This window comes from Chelonia mydas, chromosome 19, assembly GCF_015237465.2.
Source record: "Chelonia mydas isolate rCheMyd1 chromosome 19, rCheMyd1.pri.v2, whole genome shotgun sequence".
In the NCBI taxonomy this organism is placed as follows: Eukaryota; Metazoa; Chordata; order Testudines; family Cheloniidae; genus Chelonia; species Chelonia mydas.
In genome coordinates this window covers 5,987,347-6,014,365 of record NC_051259.2, presented here as the reverse complement: position 1 = coordinate 6,014,365, position 27,019 = coordinate 5,987,347, and the positions used below count along the sequence as shown (strand labels likewise).

The 27,019-nt window shown below is 59.1% G+C and overlaps 1 protein-coding gene across 17 annotated transcripts in view; it reads left to right on the top strand.

The window, feature by feature from the left end:
• ADGRB2 (adhesion G protein-coupled receptor B2) overlaps positions 1-27,019 on the top strand; it is a 108,101-nt gene that overhangs the window by 8,017 nt on the left and 73,065 nt on the right. For 9 of the 17 annotated variants that reach the window (XM_043532344.1, XM_037881966.2, XM_043532343.1 and 6 more), the window contains one exon: positions 19,995-20,799. In XM_043532344.1, the coding sequence (XP_043388279.1) occupies positions 20,010-20,799 (790 nt within the window). In that variant the 5' untranslated portion in view covers positions 19,995-20,009. Of the gene's footprint in view, positions 1-10,361; positions 10,517-19,994; positions 20,800-27,019 lie in introns of all 17 variants that reach the window. The other 8 variants (XM_043532340.1, XM_043532346.1, XM_043532338.1 and 5 more) reach the window with 1 other exon arrangement.

The window sequence follows — 27,019 nt, the reverse complement described above, 5'->3', positions numbered from 1 at the left end:
GGCCTCTGTAGTCACAACTGCCCCTACATGGAACGAAGGCGTCATCTCTTGTTGGGAAGCGTTAGGGAACCTCTGTGCAGGCTGAGCCGGAAGAAGCCGTCTTCTGTGCTTCCCGTGCTGCAGCTGGGAATAATCATGTGTGAGGCAGGTATTTAACACCTTCCCTCAAGAGAGATGAACCCCAGAGACTTTAACTGGTTTCAGAAGGGCTGGGTTTCTCTCCTCCTGGAAGGAGATCTCTGGAGAGTTAATGCACCTGCATGACAGATATTTTGATGATGCATTCTTCTGTCTGAGTCAGCCCTGCGTGACGCTGCTAGAATTGTGGTTTATTTTTGTTTAAAGATGAGATTTGTAGGGTCAGCCTGACCACTTGTGGTTGTTAAAGATCCCCTGGCACTTTTTGCCACCGTTGGGGCTTTCACCCTCCTAGGTAATTACATTGTGCCTCCCTAAAACCACCAGGCAGTTTCAGGTGGATAGACTCTTTCTATGCCTAAAACCCCAGTTAACATCCATGTGTGTGGCTATAAAACAGCTGTTGCGTTCCACCCCAGAGATTGCTGCATTTCAGGAGCAGGTGATGAAATTCCTTAGTCTGAAAAGAGCTTTGGCTTCCATTGGGAGGTAAGATACTATGTCACTGAAGATCATTATACTATGTAATTAAAAGATCATGGGCCAGATTCTGATTATGTTTATGCTGCTGAACCTCTGCCAATGTCAGTAGCGTTACTCTGGATTTACACCAATGTAAGTGCAATATGGGTGTGATAGTCAAGAGACTTGTCTGTAAACAGAAGCATGCCCTGATCTTTTTACCCTGCTGCTGAGATTCCAGTTTGGCATCTTGCCTCCTAATTCATCCCCTGGAAGGTTGCGTTTCCCTCCAGGATTTTAGGGAAGGGGGCATGCATGATGCAGAGCTTCGGCAAGGACAACGTAGACAGCTAGAATTAGGAGTTTGGCCGGGGCACCCTGATGCTTGGGGGGAATGCAGTGGTAGCTTTAACGTCCCGGAGTAGTCAGGACTCCTGGTTTGTGTCTCATCCAGAAGACGATGCCTCCAGCTGTACGGCGTCTTCCCAGCACTGCTCTGAGGCATTGGTAGTACCGACGTAAGGCAATGACAAGTCCCGCTCCATGCCATCGAGTGCCCCTTGGCAATGTAGTGGGGCACTGGGGTCAGCAGCAGGGACTCTCCGGGGCAGAGAGCCCCCTCCTGAATTGCTGGCCCCGAGGCGACCCACCCAGTTCTCCTCAGAGCTGAGTGCTGACGAGGTGGATGGCGGTGGCCGCTGCAGGCCATACGTGCCGTGATCCTTGCTGTGTTTCTGGAGAGGGCCCAGACGGCTTCTCATCTCACCGAGGCCTTAGCATGCAGGGGCCTTGGCGGCTTTGCCGCAGACTCTGAGGAAAGGATTCGCCCCGGGCACAGGGCCAGCATGAGGCCTATGCACCTCTTACTGCCCACGTAAGCCCTGCTAGGGCGAGGTCCCTTGGGCCTAGCCCTGGTGCTGCCCCCTGCGTGGGGCTGAATTTCACCCCTAGCGCCCAGGGCTGAGGGGAGAGAGAGACATGCCCAGCCATGCCCCGACAAACCTCCTGCTCCTCCCTCAATGTTGGCGCTTGCAGGGGGTTGGAAGTGGGGGAGGGTATTTAGCTCCTGCCGGGCTGTGATTTGTGGAGCCCTAGACCTGCAGCGGTGAACCTGGGGCGGGCTGGCGCGAACGGCTCATTGAGACGAACGCAGCTGGTCGCTCGGTGGTGCCTGCAGATTCCAGAGGCGGGCGCTGCATTAGGCCACGGCCGGGAGGTTCAAATTCTGCACCAGCTGACGGGTAGGTCCCTTTGCCAAGCCCTGCAACAGCTGCCTCTCCCGTCGCAACGTGGCGGGCAGCCCCTTCTCTGCACCCACCCTGTGTGCAGCCTGCCCAGCCGCCGAGTGCACTGCCCTGGCGAAGGGAGACTTTGTGTGCGTGGAGGTGACTCTTGCGTTGTGTGTGGGATGTCCTGTGTCTGGGCGAGTAACTTTTCATGGTCTAGCGGAGGGGACGGCACGTCAGGGCTCCTGGGGGCTGCGCTCGACTCTGCCACTGAGCTGCGGCATGATCTTGGGCAAATCACTGTCCTGGGTGCCTTGGTTTCTATGAAATGGGTTTAAAGAGGGGCAGCCGCCGAGATCCTGGGTGCTGCACAAGGGCACAATGTTTTAACGGGCACTTTACCACCGTCCTTTACGATATACAGGCCGGGGGTCGTGTAGCAGAGCTGGAGGGTGGGGATTAGAAGCGAGGCTTTTAATGGTTGGTCATGATTCTGGCCAGCCGGGCTAGCAGCGCAGTGCCTGCTGGGACCTGCCATCTCCATGGGACAGATCCGCGAACGGAAGATGAGGCTGCTGATTGTATTGGGTCAAACCTCAGCCATGTAGCCCCCCTAGAACGGAGGCTGCAGGCTGTGCGCGAGAGGGACACCGCCCATGGCGAAGGGGCGTTGAAGGGGCCACATCCAGCCCATCCGTTTCACCCAGGCAGCCCCATCGATGTCAAACAAGAACCTTCCCCCCAGCGTACATGTTCCCCTGTGCCGTCAAGTCCTGCGCTAGCTATCGGTTGCACTGGCCCATGAGCTTCAGACATGTGGCAGTCGGGTGCTGTCTGGAGGCCCTGAAGCCAATGGCCAGGCTTTCAGAAGTGCTGGACCTGCACGGCACCTTCAGTGCAATGTGCGGCTGGTAAATCCGGCCCAGTGCCTCAGTACCGACTGTTGGCACCCAGGATTAAAAGAGGCGGCTGGGGTAGCAGTGAGGAGCCCACACCTCTTATCTGGGTTGGATATTCTGTATTCAGCACCGTGGGGCCTTGATCTTGGCTGGAATGTCTAGATCTTTTGCGAATACAAATAATTAATAAACTCTGGGCCGGCAACCTGGTCTTCCTGTGTGTGCTGCAATGCTCCCAGCCCAGTTTTTGGGCATTCGCTTTGCGCATCATCGAGGGAGGAGCAGCCGACTTCTGATGGCCGAGCCTTTGTCAGTGGCGACGTCCTAGGCGGTAGAAAGAATCCAGGCGTCCGGCTGAGTTTGCGACAGGAACAAAAAAAAAATCACCTTTTTGATCTGCAAGCCATGTGCCACGGATTTGCTCTGAAATTGCCAGAGCACAAGGATAAAAGCAGGAACCCCAGGAAGCCAGTTTTACACAATCGCTTTCTTGGCTTTTTAAATGTGGTTTTTAATTAACCCCCGCCCCCCCCCCCAAATCCTAAACTGGCTCTATAGCGCAATGGGAAACGAGAGGGACAGAAGCAGAATGAAAGATCTGACATGAATTGCGATCGCGAGGCAGCCAGCAAGTTTGCCGGCACTTCTGTGAGGAGCCACCAGTGTTTGGGAATTCCTCCCGATTCCAGGAAGGAGCCAGGTTTGGTGGCCGTCTGAGCCACTCAGCCTCACACCATCGGGGGGACAGAGAGAGCATCGATTTTCATGCTACGGGGATGTCGAAGGTCAGGAAGGTTGGCAGCAGTTTCAGATCGTTGCTGCTCTGGTCAGTCTGCAGGCTGGGCCGGGTTAATAGGTGGCACGCCGCACAGCCTGGAGAGAGAGTCTCAAATGGGCAGGCGCTCTTTACCCATATGGCCTGATGAGGATCCTCAGCTAGGGTCAATCAGTGTAACGGCAGTGAAATGATTGGCGCTACCCCTGATTTACACCAGCAAGGGGGGTCTGGCTCCTGGAGGTCAGCAGACTTGTGTCCACTTACACCTGGCCTGATTCTGGCCCACGTAGAGCGTTTGGAAGTGACTGGGAATGTTCATGCAGCATCTAAGTTGATTGCCGGTCGGTTTCCTCTGGGGAAGGGGTTTGGGTGGCCTTTTAGCTGTCCCTTCATTTTGGACGCCTTAAAGGGACAGGCCTCCCTCCCTACAGTGCACGGGTCCCTCCTGCCAAGGCTCTTGGCCAGATCTCCAGGCCGCTGTGGAGCTGATTTCCCCAGCGGCCTGTCGTCCCCACTAATGGGACAGTCTCTCGTTACAGTTCACGGCATCGGCTGCTAAAGCCCTCCCCCTTCCAGCCACGTATTATCCAGCCCTGGCTGCTGCTCCCTGCCCCCTTCCAGTTGTGCCCTCCATGGCTCGGGCGCCTGCTGGTGACCCCTCCAGTGTCACTGTGTACATGCTGCGGGGCTGCCAAGGAAACCCCAGAAATAATGGGCAGCCTGGGGCTTCAGATATCCTCTGCTTCCCCTGCTGCCTTGTAGGCTCCTTACCAGGGCCCTGGGTGTGGATCGGGCATCGTCTCCCTGGGCGGGGCTCTCTGATCTTTGACCTTTGTCTGTGCTTTACCTGCTGCTGTTCCAGCTGCAGTTTCCTCCGATGTTACAAGCTGAGCAGTCTCGGACGATTTAGATCAGGGAGAACCAGCTGCAGCGAAGATGGCGTGAGTGGCTTGGCAAGGGTTTGCCCTCTCCTCTGAGTCAGTCTTAAGCACCATGCCCCAGTGTGGTGCTAGGGGGCGCTGTGCTGCAGGGGAGGGGAGTGGGTGAGTCAGCAGGGGGCGCTCTCCTCTGAGTTATCGCTGACCCCGGTGACCCAGCCCATTGTTCGGCGATACCACCCGGTAGTTTTGGGTGAGACTGAAAACCAAGGTTATGATGAGATGATTTAAAGAGCCCGGGATGCATTTGGCAGGAGCAGGGGGCGTTAACCACGATGGCCCGTTTGGATAACTACACCCTGGTTGTCAAAACGGCCAGCGTGGTTTCATAGAGATACCATTTTCCTCTCCCTTCCTGTCCTAAACGGTTGGGTAGCGTTGCTGTGTGCTGTTAGAGCTGCCACGTCCCACCCCAGAGGTCGCTGCATTTCCGTGATGGGTGAAGCTTACAGCAGCCGGTACAGTGTGCAAGGCACTTAGTGGCTGACAGCGGCTGTATCAAGGCAGGGTCAGGAGTGTGGCTGCTGGGTACTTTCGGAGGGTGGCTCTGTGCTGCTTCACGCTGTATTATTGTGGGAAGGGGCATTTGGGGCCAGGGGAGGAGGTTGCATCTTGTGCCCCGCCAGGGTGCGGAAATGCTTCAATGCAGTATTGAGGCCCGGGGAGGCCTCGGCAAAGTGCATAGCGTGTCCCCGTCTGACTTGCTTCTCTCTGCCACTCCACGGAGTGGGGATGGGCAGCCATCCTGCCGGGGGCCCCAGGTCCTCAATGGATTCTTTACACCTGTAAACAGAAAATGAGTCTCCGGTGCCCCACATTCCGCCCTGTGAGTGAGCTTCCCATTATCGCTGCAAAGCAGACGCTTTCACAGCCAGGCCGGGCTGGGCTCCCGCTCCCTTGCCTGCTGCTCATGGCTGGTCCGGAGAGGTAGCGGCTTAAGGGAAAGTGGGGGGGGGGCTTGAGAAGGAGGGGTGGCTGTTGAATCTTGAGGGTTGAATTGCAGATGCAAGGGATCGCATCTCCAGCCACCCGACTGGCACCCTCTGTTTGGTGGCAGTAGATGCGAGCGCAGGACTTTGCAACCCAATTAAATTGTGGGGGCAGCTTTCACCCACAAAAGTGAGGTCTCCCCTTCCGCAATTGTACTCTCCTTAGTACGTTGGGGGGCGGGGGGGAGGCATGCAGGGGTGGGTGTGCATGTGTGGGCAAAAATGTGCAAATCCTGCTGAGGCCCCTCCTACCTGCTGTTGTTATTGACATTGGAGTATTGCCTAGAGGCCGCAGCTGGCTCGGGGTATGGCTACACAGCAACTAGACACCCGCAGCTGGCCCATGCCAGCCGACTTGGGCTCGCAGGGCTCAGGCTGCGGGGCTGTGTCATTGCGTGTCATTACCCGGGCTCTAGGACCCTGCAACGTGCCAGTCCCTCAAAGCTCCACTATACGGACATATGGTAAATGGGTACGGACAATGCCCCAAAGAGTCGACAATCTAAATCCAGCTTCCTGACCACCTATCTCCCCATCAGCCTGTGCAGTCGGCTGGAGGTACCCAAAGAGTTACTCAGTTTGAAATACACACATTTCAAACTTTTGTTTGCTTTTGTTTTGTAAACGCAAATTGAGATTCTGATGCGATCCCGGGGCTCCAGGAGCTGGGGCTTGAAGAAACATGCCAGATATCGCAGGAGTTGGCAACTGCAGAGCGAGATCAAATGCAAAAGGATTTTTCCTCCCCTCTCCTTGGAGATCACCGTCAGTGGGTTACAAGTAACTACTGTATAATAATTATGCTGTACTGTAATAATTTTGGCGTAGAGCGTCCGCATGGGGAGATATTCCAGAATAGTTCATTGCACTAGAGCTATGCTAGTAAGATTCCCCATGTGACCAAGCCCTTAGTCATGGGTGGCCTGGGGGCATGGCCCTTCCTGCCCCTCATGCTAGCGGCTGTGGGTTCAAGTTCCCAGCATGCCTTGTGCAGAGGGTAGATGCTGTGCATTTGGCAAATGAGGCTGGCACCTCTCCATCGGCTTCTCCTTCACTGGTACTTCCAAGTGAGAACTCTGTGAGCTTTGATTTGGCCTGGGCTGGGAAGGATTAGCTTTCTCCTCCTAAAACAGGGGGAGCTGCCAATCGTAAAAGATGTCAAAGTAAATTCTGCCTTTTAAATAAAGTACTGTGGCCAACTCAGCTGTGAACTGATGTTCCAAAAGTAACGGTAGAGTGCTTCCTGCAGGCTCGTGTTGGCCGCAGACAGAGAGCGGGCTGTCCATGTTGTGTTGCACTGGGTGTATGTGTTGGAGTACACACAGGAGTGCATGCCCATGGGTGTGCGGGGGAGGGGGGGAGGTTGTAGAAGGGTACTTAGGCTAGTGTGTGGGGGGATGTGTGGTTGGGTGAGGGTGGTCGGCTTTGTGTGTGGTGTGGTGTGTTCTGCGTGGGCTCTTACACTGTGCTCCTCGCTAGAGCTGGGCACAGGGTTTTTGGGCCAAAACCTTTTATTTATTTCTTTATTTTTGCGCTGCAAAATGCACGTTGGTTTTGGCTGAACCCTTTCACCGACTCGTGTCACCGTCACCCAGCTGGTGTGGCTGAAACGAAAAAGCAGACGTTTCAGGACCGTGGAAATGAACCCTTTTGAGTCTGCCACACAAAAACTTCCCAGGCTTGATTCTCAAAGCTAAGGAGGAGGCTCTGCCTGAAAACCTTTCGCCCAGTGCCTGGGCCTCTCCCCTGGGATTTGGGAGACCTGGGTTCGAATCCTGGCTCTGGAGGCGGGGATTTGACCCCAGGCTGTTGTTTGTACTGGGCTCAGTCTCTCAATCCCTGCAGTCGAAGCTGGTCTGCTTTGCCAAGTGTCACGTGTGGGCTTGGGCTGACAACCGCCGAACGAGGAGAGACGCTAGCCAGCGAGAGGCCCTTGCTCAAGAGCTGGGTTATTTTTCCATTTATAAGGTGCCCACCGTGGGTCTCCAGAGAAATAAAATCCAGCGTGGAGCCCTCCTGCCTGAATGCCTCACTTCTTTCTCTCCCCCCCCCCCCCCCCCCACAACCTGCCCCCTCCTTCCCTGGACCATCTCTGCCTTGTCTGGACTGAGCCTCAGACAGCGTGATCTCCCCCAGGTCCCCATCTCAGCCCCAGCGGCCAAGGCACGGTCAGCCAGGCCCTGCTGCCGGTCTCTAGTCCTGCCAGATGGCAGCGAGGGCCGGGAGAGTGACTCACAGCTGGCGCAGGAGGGGCACCGGCTCACTGCGGGCGTCTCGTGCCGCTTTCCCAGCTGAGACACCAGACGTGGGAGAGGAATTTGTTCCCGGTTGGTTTGTTCTGTGCCGTGCCCTTGGCCGGGGTACGCCAGGCCACGCGGCATGGAGGAGGAGCCAGGCTGCAGTCTTCTCCTTGCAGAGGTCGGGCATGGGCCAGGTTTGGGTTAGTGGCTCAGTTAATATCTGCTCCTGCCTCCTTCTGTGTGTCCTCCCGGCCTGTCTCCCTTCCTGTGGGTTCTGCCTGCAGCCCCCCCTCTTGCATGCAGCCTGGGGGCAGTCGTTTGTGCTGCTCCGTGAGGAGCCAAAGGGCCTCCAACATCCACACCAGAGCCCAGAGCTTCGGCGTGCTTCCCGGATGGATGATGCCTCCATCTGCACAGCGCCCCCTACTGCTCTTCTGGAGTATTGGATCAGCACTAACTTGAAGAGGAGAGCGCCCCCTGCTGACCCCCCTGCCCACTCCAGGCAGCTGCGTGTGCACAGTGCCAGGACTTGTGCACATGGTCCCCTGGGGAGGGGCGCTTGGTAGATCTCCAGCTGCTGCTCTCAAGCGACCCTCCTGGTGAATGCCCTCCCAGCGGTTCTAGCATGGCTGGCTCCCCCTTCTGCCCACCCTCCCCCATGGTGATGGGGGGCGGGGCCCACCGCCTCCTGCACCGGGACCTCCCCCCCCCCCCCCGAGTCCTGGGCCTCGCGCGGGGCCTGGGGAATTGGTGCTGGCAGTGCCAATACGGAGCTGTCAGGAAGAATAAATGTCCAGGGCTCGCTCTGCTGGAACTAATGAAAACGAAGAGCCGGGAAGCTGGAGAATCATACTCCCGAGGGAGCACTTTTCCCCACGCTCGCGGGGCCGAGCACCCGCCTGCCTGTCGGACGAGGAGCTGGCTACATCACTGCCTCGTCAGCTCTCGCATTGAGGTTCCCTCTGCCTACGGCACGACCAGGGACAGGAGGCTCCAAGGCTCAGCCTGGGATCTGCCTATCCCTGAGCTGCTCTCGCCCAAAACCCCAGCCACCAGGGGCCTGCCCGGCCATTGCCTGGTGGGGCAAAGGCATGATCTGTGATGGGCGTGGCGTGTGGCGTGGCCTTCTCCTCTCCCGGGGCGCCAGCGTCACGCCATGGTGAGTCTCCTCTGGCAGCGCGGCGTGGGGGAGCAGCCTCGTGGCACGGCCGCTTACACGGCAGGGCCTTGCGAAGCCGGGGGGACGATGCCGTGCAGGGGTAGCGTGATGCAGCGTCCTCCTGTTACAAGGCAGGGGTCACGGGGGCCCTCGTCACGCTGCAGCACGCGCCCCAAGACACGGTGGAACATCCTGGCTTCAGCCGTGCGCTCGCCGGGACCCGCAGCCCCCAGTGATCGGTTACAATCTCGGCGCCAAGGAACAAGCCCCGTCCCGCAGCAGCTGGTACCGCCACCGCCCTGACAGCGCTCGGGGTCCAGTCACTGGCTGAACCAGAGGTCGCTTCAGTGGGGTCCCTTGGGCGAGGGTGGGGAGCCCGGGACGGGTTCGCTCCTCCGTTGGGATGGCTGGCACCAGCGACCGACCCTTACAACGCGGCTCGTGGAGCTTTTATTCCAGTGTTTCCTCCCTGCGGGAGGTGTCTTTCCCATCCCAATGGCCAGGCAAGGGGTACTGACTGCAACTGTGTCCCTGCCCCCCAGGGGCACTGCCCCCAGGGTCCAGCTGGGAGGGAGGAGCTAGTGGTCGACTGGCCTGGGCAAACGGGCTGCGAGGCCAAGAAATAGGCCTGGCGGGTGGGTGGGGAGGAGGAGGTGGCGAGGGCCGGTTGGCATCTGCCCACCCAGCAGTGGTTCCGGAGAGCACGCGAGGGAACGGAGTTGATTTGGTCCCTGGAGGTGGCGCCGACTTCCCCCCCATTCCTGGCTGGCGCGAGGACGACGCCGGCGAACAAAAGGGTTTTGTTCCTGTGGAAAGCGCAGCGGCGAAGTTGGAGTCGGAGCTGCATGGAGGCTGACAAGAATGTGCGCCGGGGCGGATGGGGGCTCTGTCTTGCCCGGCTGAACCCCTGGCTCCGCAGGAGTGTGGGTAGGAGGCTGGGTGTCAGGCCGGCTGGGTTCTGTTGCTCTCTGGAAGACGGTGCAATCTCGTGGCTGGCATCTCGGGCTGCGGGTCAGCACCCGTTATTTCTGTGACTCTCCCTAGAAGTTACTATGGGGTCGTTAGAGCTGTGTGCCGTGTGTCAGGACTCCGGGGGTCTGGTCTCTTTGAGGCAGGGACCATCTGCATGCTCCTGGCCAGGGACTAGCGCCGCGACGTGCTCCGGCAGTGCAAATAATTCATAATAGTATTTCTGTGCCACGCACTCGTTAGCTCATTTCGCTTAGGCCTGTGAGCCTCCAGTTGCTGGCTGGGGCTTAGGTCTCAAACGGTGGGGGCTGGGATTGAGTTTGGATGGGTGCACGGACAATATGTATCAAAGGGGTTCTTGAGTTCTCTTGCCACTGAGCTTGTCTGTGACCTTGAGGGAGTCACGTTGCCCCTCCATGCCTCAGTTTCCCCATGTGTCCAGCTGTGGTAACGCTGTTGCCCAGCAGGAAGGTCTGCGGACATGAGTGAGTTACCAGAGCTTTGATAGCACTCTGACCCCAAGCATTGTACCATGGAGACCAGGATCCTCTTTCCCCATGCAGGGACCCTGACTTGGGGGGAGCTGCTGAGCTTCCCGAATTCAAAGGATGGGCGGGGAAAGGCGCAGTCCGGGCCTCCAAAGCAGAACTCCTCTGGGATTCATGCGGCTGCTGCTGGCGGGACCTTGATAGATGCGTTCCCTAGGGTCACGTAACGAGTAAGTCTGTTTCCTCTCTTCTAGGGGGGCTTGGATCTCTTGGGATCCAGATCTGGACTTCCCTGCTAGTGTTTTTGCAGCTCCCCAGCCCTATCCTGTGTGGTGCTGTGTGGCCCCCTCTCCTTTTGAAATCACCAGGCGCTGATGGGGTCAGCACCTTGCAGGAAGAGTCCCCAGCTACCCAGATTCTGCAAAACCGTGTGTTGTTTTTGCTCTGCATCCTGCCCACCAGTTCTCCCGTGAAGCCACGAGTCTCGCATCCTTCTGCAAAGCTTCGCCAAACCAGTCAACCTTCCGGGGCATATTCCTCCCACCTCCAGTCAGATCCAGCCCCTTCCCATCTACCCGCAAGCTGGGGACTCCAGCATCCTCTGCTTCAGGCCCCGTGCCTGGCAGCGGTTTCCAGCCCCACCAGAGTTCCTTTGACTCTGGCTAGCTTTGAGGCCTTGGCGCTGCCAACCACAATGTCTCAGCAAGCACGCTAGCTTCCGTGTTCCTGCCCTGACGCCCTTGCAGCAGCCAGAGTGTCTCCAGCTGCACGTTACCGGCAGGTGTGTCGTGCCGCCAGAGAGCTGGCATCTCTTTCGCAACGTCGGGCTCACGCTGGTGGTTCCTGTGAGATCGGACCCTGGAAAAGGTCCCTGTTCTCCGCTCTGGGTGCGCTGTGCTCGCCTGAATAGAACAAACCTTCATCCTCGCACCGGTGTGACTTTCAACCCAGCCTTGCCCCGACCTCCCCACACAGATCCTCTCCGTCCCAAATCTCCCACCTTTCGCGTTCTCCCCACTACTCTGGCTGTGTCTCAGGTCACGCATGGGCTCCTGCTGCAGCCTCCTTCGGCTCCGAGGTCAGCCCAGCTCATGTCGCAGATGCAAAGCCCCTCTTAAAAGCGAGGCTTCCGCCCTGATTTAATAAGGCAGCTGCCATCCGTTATTTTATTAATGAGTTATTAAAATCCCGTTTGAGGCGAAGCAGCTGCAGCTCTAGGATCATTCCCAAGAAATATGTTTTTAATGATCCGTTGGTTCCTCGTTAATGTACAACAGGTGCCCGCAGGAGCCTCAGTGTACTCGCAGACTCCCGCTCTGATGAGGTGTCCTCCTGCCTCCAGAGAGCCCCCCACGCTCTCTTGGCCCCAATGCCTTTGGTAGAAGGTTTCCTCCGTTAAGCCACCGATCCGTCAGTCCCTGCTGTGCTCACTCGGGATAGGATGTGGGAAGTAGGAGAGTCAGTAGCATTCGGTCTGTTCTCCCCCTAGCTTATCAAAAGCCTGGTGTGGCTATCTCCCCGAGACCGGTAGGGATACTGGCTACGTTTCCCCCCCTGCCTCCACTCCAGCAAGAGGAGTTGAAATCCCCTACCTGCTCTCCCATGGGGAGGGGGCTCAGGCACTGGGAACAGCCTGTTGGCTCCCTGCGACTCCCCTGGGAGCCTGTCACTGCAGTATCTGAGCGCCTCGCTGCTGGGAGTTCAGGTCTCTCTCTAGCTCACCCAGTCCTTGGCCATCAAGGCGGGGAATTCGCACCAACCGTGGTGTGAACGGGACTGAGACCTAGCAGATTCATTGCACGTGGGCCACTCACCAGTAACCCGGCTGCCCTGGGCTGGATTTGAACCAACGACCTAGCAGTAGCAAGGTTGCTGGGATGGCGAGGGGGATGCGTGTATCCGTTTCCTCCTGCACGGCTGTGGCGGCTCGTGAAGCGCAGCTCAGGATAACAAGCTCGTCACGGCCTCCCTGATCCGTGCGCCAGAGTCAGCTGTTAATTAAAAGGGCTCCTTCCTTGGTTCGTTACATTGCTGAACGGGGTGGGGACACTCGCTCACTTGCTTCTCGCCCCAAATTACCTGTTGCCTGTGATCTTTGCAGAAGGGCAGAGGAAGGGATCGAGGGGGGCTGGAGAGACGCAGCCAGCGGGTTGCATTAATTCCTGAGCATTCTCCTGGGGAGCGTCTGATGGAGCCGGCGAAACCCTGGCTGAAGCCGACCATCCTTATAGCTCCCTGTGAACGTTTAAAAGGCTGCGGCGATTATGTCGTGTGCAGCAATTTGGAGCAAAGCCAGGGCTGTGGGGAGGGGGCTTTCTGCTGTCCTTCCGTGGCTGTGTGTGTGAATGCAGGTGTGCGCACGGGAGTGGGTGGCGTGGGTGTGCACACAGCACGTTTGCAGGCAGGGGCAGTGTGTGTGTGTGTGTGTGTGTGTGTGTGTGTGTGTGTGTGCGCGCGCAGGGTGGGGGTGTGCACGTGCGCGACTTGCGTTGCCGTGGCCCCAGACACTGAGGACGTTCTGACCCAGAACTGTCTTGCTGACCCAGTACCTGTTGGGTGCGGGGGGAGGGAGGGGTGCCACATGACTGCATCCCGGGTCCTGGCTTGTTCCTTTGCCAAGCAGATGCTGCCTCCTGTGTTCTGTATTTAGCACGGGGACATGCCTTTGGTCTCTGATTCTCAGCGCTCGCCCGGCTCGCTCCCTCCCTTCCCCCAGGGCCTTGCTGCTGTAGCCTGTGCCAGGCGGCTCTGGTGAAGATGCCAGGTGGTTTAGGGGCTATGAAGCCTGTTAACCTCCCAGTTCAGAGCTGACCCCGGTTGGTGAGAGATGCCAGCAGCCTGGCTGGTGCTAACCAAGCTCAGCAGAGGAGACGGCTGGGCCCTCCAGCGCTGAGTTGATGCCTGTTGTGTGGGCAGTGGGATAGCCTGGCGCTGGCACTATGTGCCCGATTCTCCAGGGCACTGCCTCTTATACTAGATCTTAAATCAGCCAATCAGGATCCTCTCCCCATGGCCATTTATACCATCCCTTCAATCCCTGGATCCTGTACGGTGCCCTTGGATCATAGAATCATAGGACTGGAGGGGACCTCGAGAGGTCTCTAGTCCAGTCCCCTGCACTCATGGCAATACTAATTATCTAGACCATCCCTGACAGGTGTTTGTCTAACCTGCCCTTGAAAATCTCCAATGATGGAAATTCCACAACCTTCCTAGGCAATTTATTCCAGTGCTTAACCACCCTGACAGTTGGGAAGTTTTTCCTAAAGTCCAACCTAAAGCACCCTGGCTGCAATTTAAGCCCATTGCTTCTTGTCCTATCCTCAGAGGTTAACGAGAACAATTCTTCTCCCTCCTCCCTCCCTGTAACAACCTTTTATGCACTTGAAAACTGTTCTCATGTCCCCCCTCGGTCTTCTCTGCTCCAGACTCAACAAACACACTTTTTTCAATCTTCTTCAATCTAGGTCCTGTTTTCTAGACCTTTAATCATTTGTGTTGCTCTTCTCTGGACTTTCTCCCATTTGTCCACATCTTTCCTGAAATGTGGTGCCCAGAACTGGACACAATACTCCAGTTGAGGGCTAATCAGCGTGGAGTAGAGCAAAAGAATTACTTCTCATGTCTTACAACACTCCTGCTAATACATCCCAGAATGATGTTCACTTTTTTTGCAACACTATTACACTGTTGATTCATATTTAGCTTGTGGTCCACTATGGCCCCTCAGATCCCTTTCCGCAGGACTCCTTCCTAGGCCACATTTCCCATTTTGTTTGTGTGCAACGGATTGTTCCTTCCTGAGTGGAGTACTTTCCTTTGTCCTTATTGAAGTTCATCCTATTTACTTCAGACCATTTTGAATTTTAATCCTATCCTCCAAAGGACTTGCAACCCCTCCCAGCTTGGTATCATCCGCAGACTTAATAAGTGTTCTCTGTATGCCATTATCTAAACAATTCACGGGGAAGGAGAAAACAGCATCGGGCTCTGCCATGGCATGGGCTGGGGTGGTTCTGCGTCAGGCGAGCATCGGGCAGCCTCTGATTCGGTCCTGCCTCCGGGCTGGGGAAGCTGAGTTTGGGGGGAAGGGCTGTGAATGTCCCAGCCTCTTTTGGGACCCTCCAGGAGATGCAGAGTGGAGATCCCAGGGTAAGTTTCCCCTCTGGGAGATGAGTGGGGAAGCTCCAGTCATTCACGGAGCCCCTGTGAATTCCTGCAGACAGCGGGGGGCTGTGGCGGTGACTCATCCCTTCCCCGTGCCTGGGGGAGTTCTTTGCAACCCGCTTGAGCGTTGGCTGCCAGCAGGGGGGCTGGCCAGCTCTAGGTGCCCTCCAATGATGTTCCAAATGGCGCTGAGACCCAGACAGAAGGGCACTGGAGATGCCAGGTGGTAATGACATTGGGCTGCTAACGACCAGGGCTGGTTTCAGGTTCTGGTTCCTGTGCTCACATCAAGGAAGGGAAATCCGTGGCCCCAGGGGAGGTGGGCGGCCCAAGGCAGTGCAGACATGTGCTTTTCAAGGCAGGCGCTCTGCTCCAGCGGGGGGCAGGGAGGCAGGACTCCTGGGTTCTCTTCCTGGCTCGGTGAGGGAGTGCAGTCTAGTGGCTAGTACGGTTAAGTGGTTATAGCAGGGATCTGGGAGCCAGGAGTCCTGCATTCTATTCCCAGATCTATGCTGATTCCCTGTGTGACTTTGGGCGAGTCACGCCCTGCTCTGTGCCTCAGTTTCCCCATCTGTGAAAGGGTGCTCAGGACCCCTCCCACGCAGGGCCGTGGGCACTTGGCTCACATGCATTTGCAAAGCGCTGAGAGAGCCCTCTGCTGCGTTCAAAGCCTGTAACAAATCGACGGGAAGGAGGCTCCGTTGCTGCGGCCTGGCGCTATGCCCGGCTGTTGCCGTGGGCAGCGTCGCGCGGTATCTGTGCGCCTTTTAGAGGTGGGCACGCTGTCCATCTCCTCAGTGGGGTGATGGCGAGACGAGCCTTGCTTTGGCACAGCGGGAGTGGCAGCAGGACAGATTGGAGATGCCAGCTCGGTAAACCTTTTGGGTGCTCCGAGAGGCTTGTTTTCCTCCCGTTTCAGTCAGCTGGCCTGACTCCCCTCCTTTCCCACCAGCCATGGCGCTGCTCATCCGGACCAGGGACGGATCCTGCCTGGGCTGGTGGCGGGGTTGGGGGGAGGAAGCAGGCACAAACACCAGGGTGTGGGGAAGGAAGCAGCTGTCGCGATTGTGCTGGGAGACGTGGAATGCTTGTGCGTGTGCTTGCTGCGATCGGATGCCGAGGGGGCGAGTGGGGCAGGCATGGGGCGGGGGGGTATCTGCGTGGGAGGGGAAGTAAGCAGTGGCCTGGGGCCCAGGCAGCATGGGAGTTCACAGCAATGGGAAGAGGGGCAAACAGAATGAAGAGCCAGATGTGCTTGGTTCTGTTGTGGGGCTGTAGCGAGTGACGGCCGTGGGGGGAGAAGGGTGCTGAGGGGGAGGGGCTATGTGCGGGGTCCTGGGGGGGAGAGGCTGGTGCAGGCCTGGCAGTGGGGCATGCATGTCCGTTAGCCCTTTTCAGTCTTTTCCTTGCCCTCCCCTCTCTCCAGCGTCTGGTAGCCTATGGGGCGCCTCGTCTCTCAGCCGGGGAGGCCCATTCTTACCCGTGCCTCGCCCTGCGTGGTGGGGATCTGCACTGGGCTCCCCGAGTCCCCGCACGGAGCCAGGGCCAGGTGGCAGGTGACCGCGTCGTCGTCTGATGGCGTGGGCCTCTGTGAGTGCTCACCTGGGCTGACACGCCCGGCAGTGCCCTCGATCCAAACACAGAGCAAGAAAAAACTCTCCAGCTCAACAAAGCCTCAGCTCTGCAGGCCTATACCCCCCCTCCAGTGCCCTGCCACCGTCAGCCACCCAGCTAAACCCGCTCCGCCCCCACTATCGCCCCGGTGCATCCCCGCTTTGAAATGCCGTGGGTGGGGGGATGAACTCTGCAGTGTTGTGTGTCTGATTGGGAGTACATAGGGTTGTGTGTGCGCGTACTGCGGCGTGTGCGGGGTGGCAGTGGGCTGGGCGCGCTGTCCCTGCGTACAGTAGATTCTCTCGGTGTGCGTACGCGTCCACATGCTGTCCTTGTGCCTGGGCGAGAGGCTTTGCGGTGGTGGAACACGCGCGTGTGGTAGGTGCTGGGGGTGGGTGGCCAGGCTGATCCCCGGGGCTGGCCAAGCTGGCGACCGTGACCCCCCCGTTCACCCCCCTAGACAGACGATCCCTGCACCTCCAGAGAGCCAGCCGAAGCACCAGCCCCGTGTCCCTGCCCAGCCCCCTCACGCAGTGCCCCTGCTCGGCGGTGCCCATGTGCAGAGCATGGCGCATGGCACCCCCGCCGCAGGGATCCTGTCCCTCCACAGCCTATCTGGAGTGGCCGCTGGGCCGTGATTGCAGATTTCCCCTGGCCTGGGAGGACAGCCCTGCGGCCTTGTGCTCTGAGCCTCGGGGAGCCCCTGGCCATTGTTTTTAGGCCTGGGGGGCGCCGAGGGGCTTTCCCTGCCCACCCGGCCTGCGCACGTCTCTGGCAAGGCTCAGTGTCTGTGCTGATGCCAGCTGCCCCTGCTCTGCTGGGGGGACTGGCCCTGCAGGCGCGTCCCCTGGATTCCCCCCGCCCCGTCACTCACTCAGACGCTCACACAGCTACGGGCCTGTCTGTGACCCTGAGCTGGGCTGTGGCTTCCCTGCCAGCAGGGGCCTGCCCTCCTGTCACGGGGTCCCCGGGCGATGCTCTGGAGCTGCTCCCTACGAAGCCAGGCAGGACCCTGGTGAGGTCTCCTCCTCTCTGGGAGCAGCCTGTCTGCCGGGCAAACAGCTCACACGGCTGCCACCTTCCTGGGTCTGACCTGGGAGCATTCAGCATCCTCTGCCCCTCCGTGCGCTTCCCACAGCGAGTCCGCCCAGGCGGGGTCCTGGGGAAGTGAGAGGGTCCTGCCCCCCAACTCCGCAGTCAGATGGGACTCTCAGCCAGCCAGTAAAACGGGTTTATTAGATGACAGGAACACGGTCTAAAACAGAGGTACAGAGAACAGGACCCCTCAGCCGGGTCCATTTTGGGGGGGGGGGGGGGGGGCAGTGAGCCAGACAACCATGTCTGCACTTCACTCCTCTTCCCCAGCCAGCCCCAAACTGACTCATCCTCCAGCCCCTCCTCCTCTGGGCTTTGTCCCTTTCCCGGGCCAGGAGGTCACCGGATTCCTTTGTTCTCCAACCTTTTAGCTCTCACCTTGCAGGGGGGAAGGGCTGGGCCATCAGTGGCCAGGGGACAGAGTGTTGGCCACTTGTGTACACTTATGGCCACTTATGTTTGCTCTGCAACAATTACACCCCCTTATCCCACCCCCTAGAGACTTAAGAAATGCTTAGGGGAAACTGAGGCACCCCTACAGTATTCAGAGGAAACATTAAGAACAAGTCCCGCTTTGTCACACCTCCCCCAACCCTCCTGGCTCCAAAGGGATCAGCGTTGCCCTCCGGTGCCTGGGCTCAGCTCTTGGGCCTAGCTTACACCTCGGGGAATGGCCCCGGGCTCACGCAGGCAGCCCTGGGCAGGGGTGAGTCTGGCTCCATTGCTGGGCCCATCTCCTTGGCTGAGCTCACAAGAACCCGCCTGGCACAGATGGTAACGAGTGTGTCCCCTCACTATGGGGGATGGATGGGGAGCTGAGGGCAACGAGGCGCCGGGGCCCAGTGCCGCTGTAACACAGCCCGCTGGGCATCTGGCACTGCCTGCCTCCGTGCCAGGGGCACAACGGCCCTGGGGACCCAGCGGGAGCCTGAGCTACCAGCACCCACTCTGGGCAGGAGCACTTTGTTTGCTGGGCTGTCAAGCTGGGACGTTCCCCAGCCCCTGACGTGCTGGTCACTCCCATTAGCTGCCTCTTGGCCTGTGGGCCGGCGGGTGGTGCTCACAGCCCCGGAAGGGCACTGGCAGCGCCAGGAGGCTGGTGTGGAGAGTGGGGAAAGCCGGAACACCCCTGGGTGAATCTGTGTGAAGGAAGCTCCCTCGCCTCGTTGTGCTGGCTCCGGGCTGCCTAGAGCACGAGCTGCGGGTACTGTGGGTGGACAGGGCGCCAGGAGGCCCCGGCGCTGCCCACGGCGTATCTCCAGAAAGCAGCGTCACTGGGATTTCTGCTGTGATTCTTGAGGGGGGTGATTCCCATCCAAGGCCCCCCCCAAGTCCCTCCATCCCAGTCTCAGAGTCTCTCCCGGCATGGAGAATCTCTGCTTCCTAGCCCCCCTGCAGCCCGAGGGCCTGGCACGACCATGTTACAAATCATGCCGGCATGTGGGCACAAATTGCGAATTATCCCTGTGTCCCTGCCCTGGGAGGAGCCGAAAGAGCCGCTGGGGCCGGCACCGAGGAGTGGAAAGCGGGCGGGGGTCTCTGGCCTGTGCTTGTCAGGGGCTCAGATGGGATGATCTGTGAGCTGGTAAAGCAGGACCTGTGGAGGCTGGTGGCCAAGTGAGCAGAGGCTGAGCCCGCTGGAGAAAGGGGTCTGTGTCAGTTGTGCCTGGCTGGGTGCTGCAGGGAGACGCCGGCCCTTCGGCAGCGGGCGCCTGGCCAAGCCACGGGGGGTTGGTTTGGGATTAGCGCTGAGGAAATACGGCCGGCGCTCTCCCGCTCTCAGAGGAAAGCACGGCTGTTCTCCACCCTCTTCCGGCGAAGGGTTAACCGGGGGCTTGGCAAACACGAGCGGCGCCTCCGAGGCGCCCTGTGGCATCTGCCCCGTTGCAGGTGGGGAAATGGTGAGGCCAGCTCTAAGACGGGAACCGACTTCCAGAGTCCACCCAGCAAGTCAGGCTGGAGCTGGAACTGGAACCCAGGTGTCCTGTTCTAACCTCGCTGCCCGCTCCCTGCCGAGTCATGGCTAGAACCCTGTGTCCCTGGAGCAGCCTTTATTACCCTCAGCCCCTAGGAAGCCCCCAGTTCGCACCTGTTGTCAGTGCCAGGTGCCCTCTTTAGCTCCGTGCTCCCTGGCCAGCCTGTGGGCGAAGGGTCAGCTGTGGGGTACCCCCTTGTTCCCCAGCTCTCTCGCAACCCCCCCCGCTACAGCGTAAGCTGCAGCATTCATGGGTGGGGGATGGCAGGGTGTGTGACTTGGGTGGGAGACGGAGACTGGGATGGAGGGACTTGGCGGGCCTTGGATGGGAATCACCCCCCTCAAGAGTCATAAAGCTCCGCCCCCTTAAACTCCTTAAATCCCACCATTGCAGCGACGCCCGGAAGATGCTGCTGTCTGGCATTGCTCGGGAATGGATGCTCTGCCGCTCCCCTGCCCAGTTCTCCCTTGTCCTCCCCCCGCATGTCTGTCTGCTCTACCCGCCAGCGGGGCAGATGCTCCGTGCCCTGGGCAGGGCCAATCCCCTTTGTTACCGGCCTGTATAACATCTAGCATAGCTGTAGGCTCAGGCTACCGTAATGTATATATTTGGGGGGGGGGGGGTGTATCTCAGGAATCCCTTGCTCAAATGACCCAAATTTAGATCACTAGCCCTACTGCATGTGCCCATGAGGCATGCCAAGTTTCAAGGCGATACGGGTAAGGATGTGGATTTTACGGCACTTGGAAGAGACTGCCCTAACTCCGGAGCCCTGGCACTCTGCTGTAATAACAGCCCCTCGCTCTGCTGCCGCTCAGTAAGGCTCTGTCTGTCTGTCTGTCTGTCTCTCCTGCAGGGCAAATGACATAGGATGACCCCTGCTGGTCCCCTCTTACTGTCTGTGATATCGTCTCTCTTGTGGCTAACGCGGGGCTTCGACCCAGCTCCCAGCGCCTGCTCAGCTCTGGCCTCCGGGGTTCTCTACGGCTCGTTCTCGCTCAAGGACCTCTTCCCCACCATCACCACCGGCTGCTCGTGGACCCTGGAGAACCCCGACCCCACCAAGTACTCCCTGTACCTCAAGTTCAACCGGGAGGAGCAGGTGTGTACCCACTTCTCCCCCATGGTGCTGCCACTCGACCATTACCTCGCCAACTACACCTGCGGCCCGCAGGGCGACGCGGGGCTGCCCCTGCGGGGCCAAGAGGACGGGGCGGAGGAAGGGGAGGCCCGGCTGGAGCTGTGCCAGGGCGCCAGCCCCATCACCTTCCTGCACTTCGATAAGAACTTCGTGCAGCTGTGCCTGGCTGCCGAGCCGGAGGCAGCGCCGCGGCTGCTGGCCCCCGACGCCCTGCAGTTCCGCTTCGTGGAGGTTCTGCTCATCAACAACAACAACTCCAGCCAGTTCACCTGCGGGGTGCTGTGCCGCTGGTTCGAGGAGTGCCTGCGGCTGCGGGAGCAGGGCGGGCAGCGCTGCGGCCTCACCCAGGCGGGCTGCAGCTGCCAGGCCGAGGCCCCGCCGGCGCCCCGGCCAAACGAGACCCTCTCCAATGCCCTGCCACCAGCCGGCACCCCGGCCGCCACGAGCAGCAGCCAGTGCTGCGTGACCGAGCTGCATTCTGGGAATGCGAACGATTTATACGCGCCGGAGATTAAATACGGTAAGGGGGCGCCGGGGCCTGGAGGAGGGCGGGGGGGTTCAGAGGAACGGTGCCTCAGCCGGCTCGGGCTCCATTTGATCATTGGGTGCTGAGAGGGGGATGGAATTTGGCCCCTTCTGCCGCCGACAATTTACTTTCCCTGTTAGCAGTCTGGGGGGGAGGTTGCCCAGCGTGGGCAGTTCTAATGCCATCCAGTAGAGGGCAGCGGCGCTCGTGCACGTTAGTGGTCATCTGTAGTGATTACAGCCGTGGGCTAGTGCATCCGGCTAGCGACCCGTCTGGCTCCAGTCTGTGCTGAGCGGAGACGAGGAGCTAGCGGAGTTGGTTTATAACCAGAGCGCTCAGCTCCAGTCCGTCCTAGCGATGCCCACAATGGACTTTGGTCTGTTAGCATCCTGCCCTTGTGTTTGCTGGGAGTTCATGTTGCCGGTTGGCCTGGAAGGAATCCAGCTCGACTCCGGTCCGAGTCTCCGCCCCCGGCTCCTGGAGCAGGTGTGTGCAGGGTGTGTGTGCAGGGGAGCCGCGGCAGCGCAAGCCAGGCGCAATGTGTTGCTTCCCGATGCTCTGCTGGGTTGTGAGGTTGTCGCGTGATGGGACCTGGCAGCTTTGGGGTGCATTGGGGCATCGTGAGCCTGCCCAGAGGGCCCCCGGTGGCAACCGTGCGCTCTGGCTGTGCCGAGCTGCCTGGTTTCAGGCTGGCGAAGGGGAAAGGTTTGATGGCTGGGAAGAATTGAGCACGTCGGCTTGCAGCATCCTGCCAGCTTTCTTGGCCCGCTGCAGTTTCCCGGCTCCGAGGCGTTTCTCTTGGGTGCAGATGGCTCCGTGCGCTTCCCCCAGGGCGCCGTGGAAGGGGAAAGGCCAAGTGCAGTGGGGTGCTAAGGCCATCGGGGGGCAGAATGGACTTCAGGGCTGGGGAGCTCCCTGAGCAGGTTACCCTGGGGCTTTTGCACAAGGTTAGAGCAGGGGAGGAGTTTGCAGTTCGCATGCTGTATTGTACACCGCCCCTCCCCCCCCAAATCCATGCCATGGGGGGCGTTGGGCAGGGGATCTCACTGTGGGGACAATGCTGGCATCATCTTTCCTGTTGGCTGGGTGTCAGTGGGAATGATCTGCAGCTGATTTCCCATCCGTCTCTGCTGTGCTGAGCCCTGCGTCTCACCAGCTGGCTGCTCTGAGCTCCCAGCCCAGACCCATCAGCCTCCAAGGGACTCCCAGCAGCCGCTCCTAAATCCCAGGACTTGGATCTCCCATCCCCATCACAACGGTCCCTCCCAGCTGCCTTTTGCGGGAGGCTTGAGGCTGGCGCTGCGAGGAGGAGAGAGTGAAAGTCACAAGGGGGCAGCTGCGCCCATAGATAGGGCTGGAGTTTTGCCTGTCTCTCCTGCACTCTCCTCACGGGGGTGGATCCGGGGCATCATCTGAGAGAAGGCATGGAAAAGCAACTGGGGTGGGGGTGGGCGGGGGGGAAGAGGGGGTGCGCACTGGAAGGCTGTGGGCGGGGGGATCCAGCCCTGCACCCAGCCGGTGGCTGCACCATTCACTGGAGTCAATGGAAAGACGGGAATCCAAGGGCTTTGGTCAGGCCCCAGGATTCTGCCCCCCCCACCTCAACGTACCCCTGGGATGGGTGAATTCAGGCCATGGCGATTTCTCCTCCTCCCCCTCTCCCCCCAGCAATGGGAAAGTAGGTACTTGGGGTGCCTTTCCCTGCTGATCCTGCCCCATGTCCCCGGCCAGTTAGCTCAGCCCCTGTGCTCCGTCCTGAGGCTGGGGGCTTCTCCCCAGCTCCCTGCGGCTGCCGCGATGACTGGAGCGCCTGGGGCAGGAGGCCCTGTCATCCCGCACTGGCGGAGATGCAGCGAACAATTGACAGGTAAAATGACCCGTTCCTGTGACCAATTACGCCTGACTGCAGCAGGCCCGGTGCCTGTTATTCCAGGCTGGATAGACAGGCGCACGGCAGAGCTCTGCGGGCTATTAACCGGGAGGAATGAGGCCATTTGCTTGTTGTAGAATCTCATGAACCTAAAGTGAAATTAAAGCGTCAGAGCCTCCCTGCCCGATGGCTGAGCTGGTTCTCGTGGCCCCGGCAGAGTGGGGCTGGGTGGCCCGTGCTGTGGGCTTCTGCTGCTTTGAGCCACTCCTAGAGAAGTGTGAGGGGGGGCTTACGGTCGCCTCTCCCAGGGCCAGTCAGCATCTGCCACGGCCCCCACCCTTCGAGCCAGTCTGGGGCAGCTCCGCCAGGGCATTTCAGTCCAGACCCACAGTGCCCCCTGCTCTTCTGGCCTGGGACCATCTCCCCCAGCTCCGCCACGGCATCTCGGTTTGGACCCACAGCACCCCCTGCTCTTCTGGCCTGGGACCACCTCCCATAGCTCTGCCAGTGCATCTCTGTCCGGACCCACAGCGCCTCTGCTCTTCTGGCCCTGGACCACCTCCCCCAGCTCCGCCAGGTCATCTGGGTCCGGACCCACAGCGCCCTGTGCTCTTCTGGCCTGGGACCACCTCCCCCGGCTCCGCCACGGCATCTCCGTCCAGACCCACAGCGCCCCCTGCTCTTCTGGCCCTGGGCCTCCCTTGACTGACATTAATGACTAACTATGCTGTGGTTTCTTGACATGAACAAATGTCCGTTTAAGATGCTGCCGGAGTTTTGTTTGCCTTGCGACCTTGCTCTTCAGACTCTTGGCTCTTTGTTTCCCCTGCCAAGCTCTTCAGCGACAGCTGGCTGGTGCATCGGCCCTTTGGGCCCCGGAGCCCTCTGACCAGTGGCCAGTAACCAGAGAGGCATCCCTGCTGGCTTATGCACTCAGCTTACTCGTGCCCCTTGCTTTAAGGGGTAGGTGCTAGTCCATATTTCTGGGTCACTTCCTCCAAATGGGGACCATTGGGCCGCCGAGGGCTCTGTGTGTTTGGAGGGCAGCGGCAGCATTGTGTAAATCAAACAGTGCGAGATCCGAATTGCCTTGGTACCGGAATTGGGAGCTGTGGCCAGGAGTAGCCCCCCGGTGGGCCATCGCAGCCGGCCAGATGTTCCCCCAGGTGCCAGGGCTGGCGGGACGGGCGTCGGAGCGGTTTGGCAGTGACATATCCTTATCTGGGGCGCTGCTTCCTGCTATCCTCATCGGCTCAGGCCTGTGGCGTTACTGGCTACTCTTTACTGGGCTTCAGTGTTTCCACTGGGAGCTAAACGTCTTCCTGGGCAAATCCCTCCGAATAATCCCTGCTCTCCTCCAGCCACGTGGTTATAAACCGCTTCCTTCCACGGGAGATCTTGGTGTGCTTTTTTCAAATGCAGATTTAGACGGAAGGCTAGGAGCCTGCTGCCTGGCGCAGATGCTTTCCTTGGGGGGATTCGCGCTTGGAGCCCTGCAGAGCCCACGGGATGGGGACAGGTCCCCGCAGGGCTTGGGAGAGCCGGCGCCCCCTGTGAGTCCTGGGAGCAGGCCGCCTTGCCCTCTGTGTGCGAGTACTGGGGGCCGTAGGCTGTCTGCGGAATAATGCCATGGCTGGCTTCGGGCAGCCCTGGGACAGTGTAGGTTTCCAAGAGTGGGCGCTGATGCCCTGTTGTCTAGGGGTATGTCTACAGTGCAAAAAAACAAAACAAAACAAAACCCCAACCAAAAACAACCCCTGTGGGTCTCCGAGCCCGGATCACCTGACTCGGGCTTGCGCTACGGAGCTAAACGTCGGTGGAGACGTTCCTGCTGGGCTCCGAAAGCCGGCAAGGTGGGGGTGTCTCAGTGTCCAGGCTCCAGACCAAGCAGGAACGTCTACGCTTACTAGATTTGTCTCTGTAGCACAAGCCTGAGTCAACTGCCCCAGGCTCTGAGACTTGCTGCCCCGTGTTTGTTTATGACTTTTTTGCAACTTAGAGGCGCTCTGTGCTTCCCTGCTGGAAGAGGCTGGTGTGCTCTCGGCCGGCCTGTTGGATAGCTGGCTTGGGCAGGATTCTGCCTGCGTGTGTTGATAATTTTGATGGAGAATATCCATGTTTATTTGTAAGCAGGGTTTTTTACACATGCATGGATAGAAAGGTTTGCTGAATCTCTCGGGGTTCAGTTTCTGCATCTGGGGAGGGAGGCTATGCCCTTTCTGCCATCCCTTGCTTGTCTTGTCTGTGTAGATCACAGGAGTGGGGCAGGGGCTGTCTCTCGCTGTGTGTTTGTGCAGAGCCAGGCACAGTGGGGCCCTGCTTTGTGCTGAGGCTGTAACTGCTGCTGTAATACAAGTAATATGCAGCATGGGCCATGTTTAGCAGGCTGGAGCTCTCCGAATCCCAGGGCACGCTGGAGTGCAGTGGGCGTCTCCAGGGTGCAGTCTGTCCTTGGTCTCTCGCTGCCAGCCCGGGCCTGTCGGGGTGACGGCTTTCGCGGTATGGCCATATGGGCAGAGACCCCCTCCAAACTCACTGCAGGCCAGCTCCCCAGCAGCCAGCGCTGTCCTGGGCCAGATGCAAGTGGGCGGCCTCGAGGGGAGGGGTGCCCAGCAGAGCTGCCTGGCGCGATCGCCCGTGTCGTGCGCCAAGGCCCCTCGTGCCCCCTGGGGATCTCTGAGGCTGCTGCTCTGAGCAGGCTCCTGTGTCTCTGTGCGTGCCCGAGCGGTGATTGTTCTGGAAGGGCAGTTGCCTGAACTTTGCCAGATTATGTTTGACATTCAATTAAACCCACAAGGCACCTGGATGTAAAATGTTATTGTAGAGATGAAGTCGCAGGGGTAATTCATTTTATTGGCAGGATCATCATGGGCAGGGTTGGCAGGGCTTGCTGGAGACAGCCTGGGCCTTGGGAGCGCATCGACGGCTCGCGCCACAGAGCGTACGATGGCCTGGGCCGGGCTGGGGTGCCGGCATGTGGCGCCCGGCCCCATCGGCTTTGCTCGCGGGATCGGCTGCCGGATTTGGGCCACTACTGGACTGGCATATCGCTGGGCATTGGCATTTAGTGCCACTGCCTCCCTCGCACGCCTGTCCTGAATCCCCGGTTTGTGACCCTGTCCTCCCTTCTCACGCAGCTCAGCAGCCCCTCTGCCATACAGAGCTTATGGATGGATCAGGGCTCCCACCTTTCTAGGAGCGCCGCACGTTCCCGCACGCTCGTGTACGCGTGTGTGCTTGATCTCGCCCTCACATTTTTGCACACTCACACGCACTCTTCTTTCTCACACACTTGCATACCGTCTTTCACATTAGCACACCTGTGCGTGGCATGGCACGCTGACCCAGACACATCCTTCACTCTTGCGCACTGGCACGCAATGCATCATTTTTCACATTTGCACACTTGTGCATGCTGTGGCTCCCTCACTCTCGTGCACATTCTTCAACCTTGCATAGCCGCATGCTTGTGCGCGTTGTCGCACACATTCCAGCTTTCCCACGGTGTTCTTTGGCTTGCTGCTGCAGATGTTTGTATTCCCATGTGCTTGTGCATATTCTCCTCTGCCTTCTGCACTTTCCTTTCATGGCTGTGTGCTCGTGCACGGTCTCATGCACACTCAGACACTCATGGCTGGGTGTGTTTTTGTGCACTAGGCACACACCTGGACACAAACACAAATGCACAGGATCCTCTTTATGCACAATCAGAGAGCAGGGGGCAGCGCATCCAGGAACTGACAAGAAACTCGGGTTAATCTGGGGAGAGAAGAGCTACTGATGTGCTAGGTCTGATAAACCTCCAGCTTGTTGTTAGAGTGTCAGCAAGCATGTGAAAAGGGTGTGTGTGTGTGTGTGTGTGTGTGTGGTTGTGATGAGTTTGTGTGCATGCATGTGAGGCTACAGCTGGCGACAGAGATGCCGGCCTCACTCCAGTGCCCTGCAGCGGGAAGCCTGCCTGTTCCTGGCTGGAGAAGCAGCGAGCGTCGCGGCAGACGAGAGGACAGAGTTGTTGATGTTCCCGAGCGCGGCTGTCGCTGAAGGTGGCGGGTTGCGGGGGGGGCCCTAGCCTTCCCCAGCCGGGACTCACACCTGGCATCCCCCCAAGTCCTGGCTTCATGGAGACACTGCTAAGAATAGCCCCCTGTTTGCCTTTCAGGTTCTCCATGGCAGGCTGGGCTGTGGGGCTGAATGCTGGGCCTTTTATTCAGCATTGGCAGAGGCCCAGCCGTGATCTCATCAGGCCTCCCCCAAGGAGCTAGAGCCACACATTCCCCCAGGCCTGCTTGCTCCCGATGGGACCAGGCCTGGCTCCTCCGGAGCTCAGTGCAGGGCAGGGGGTTG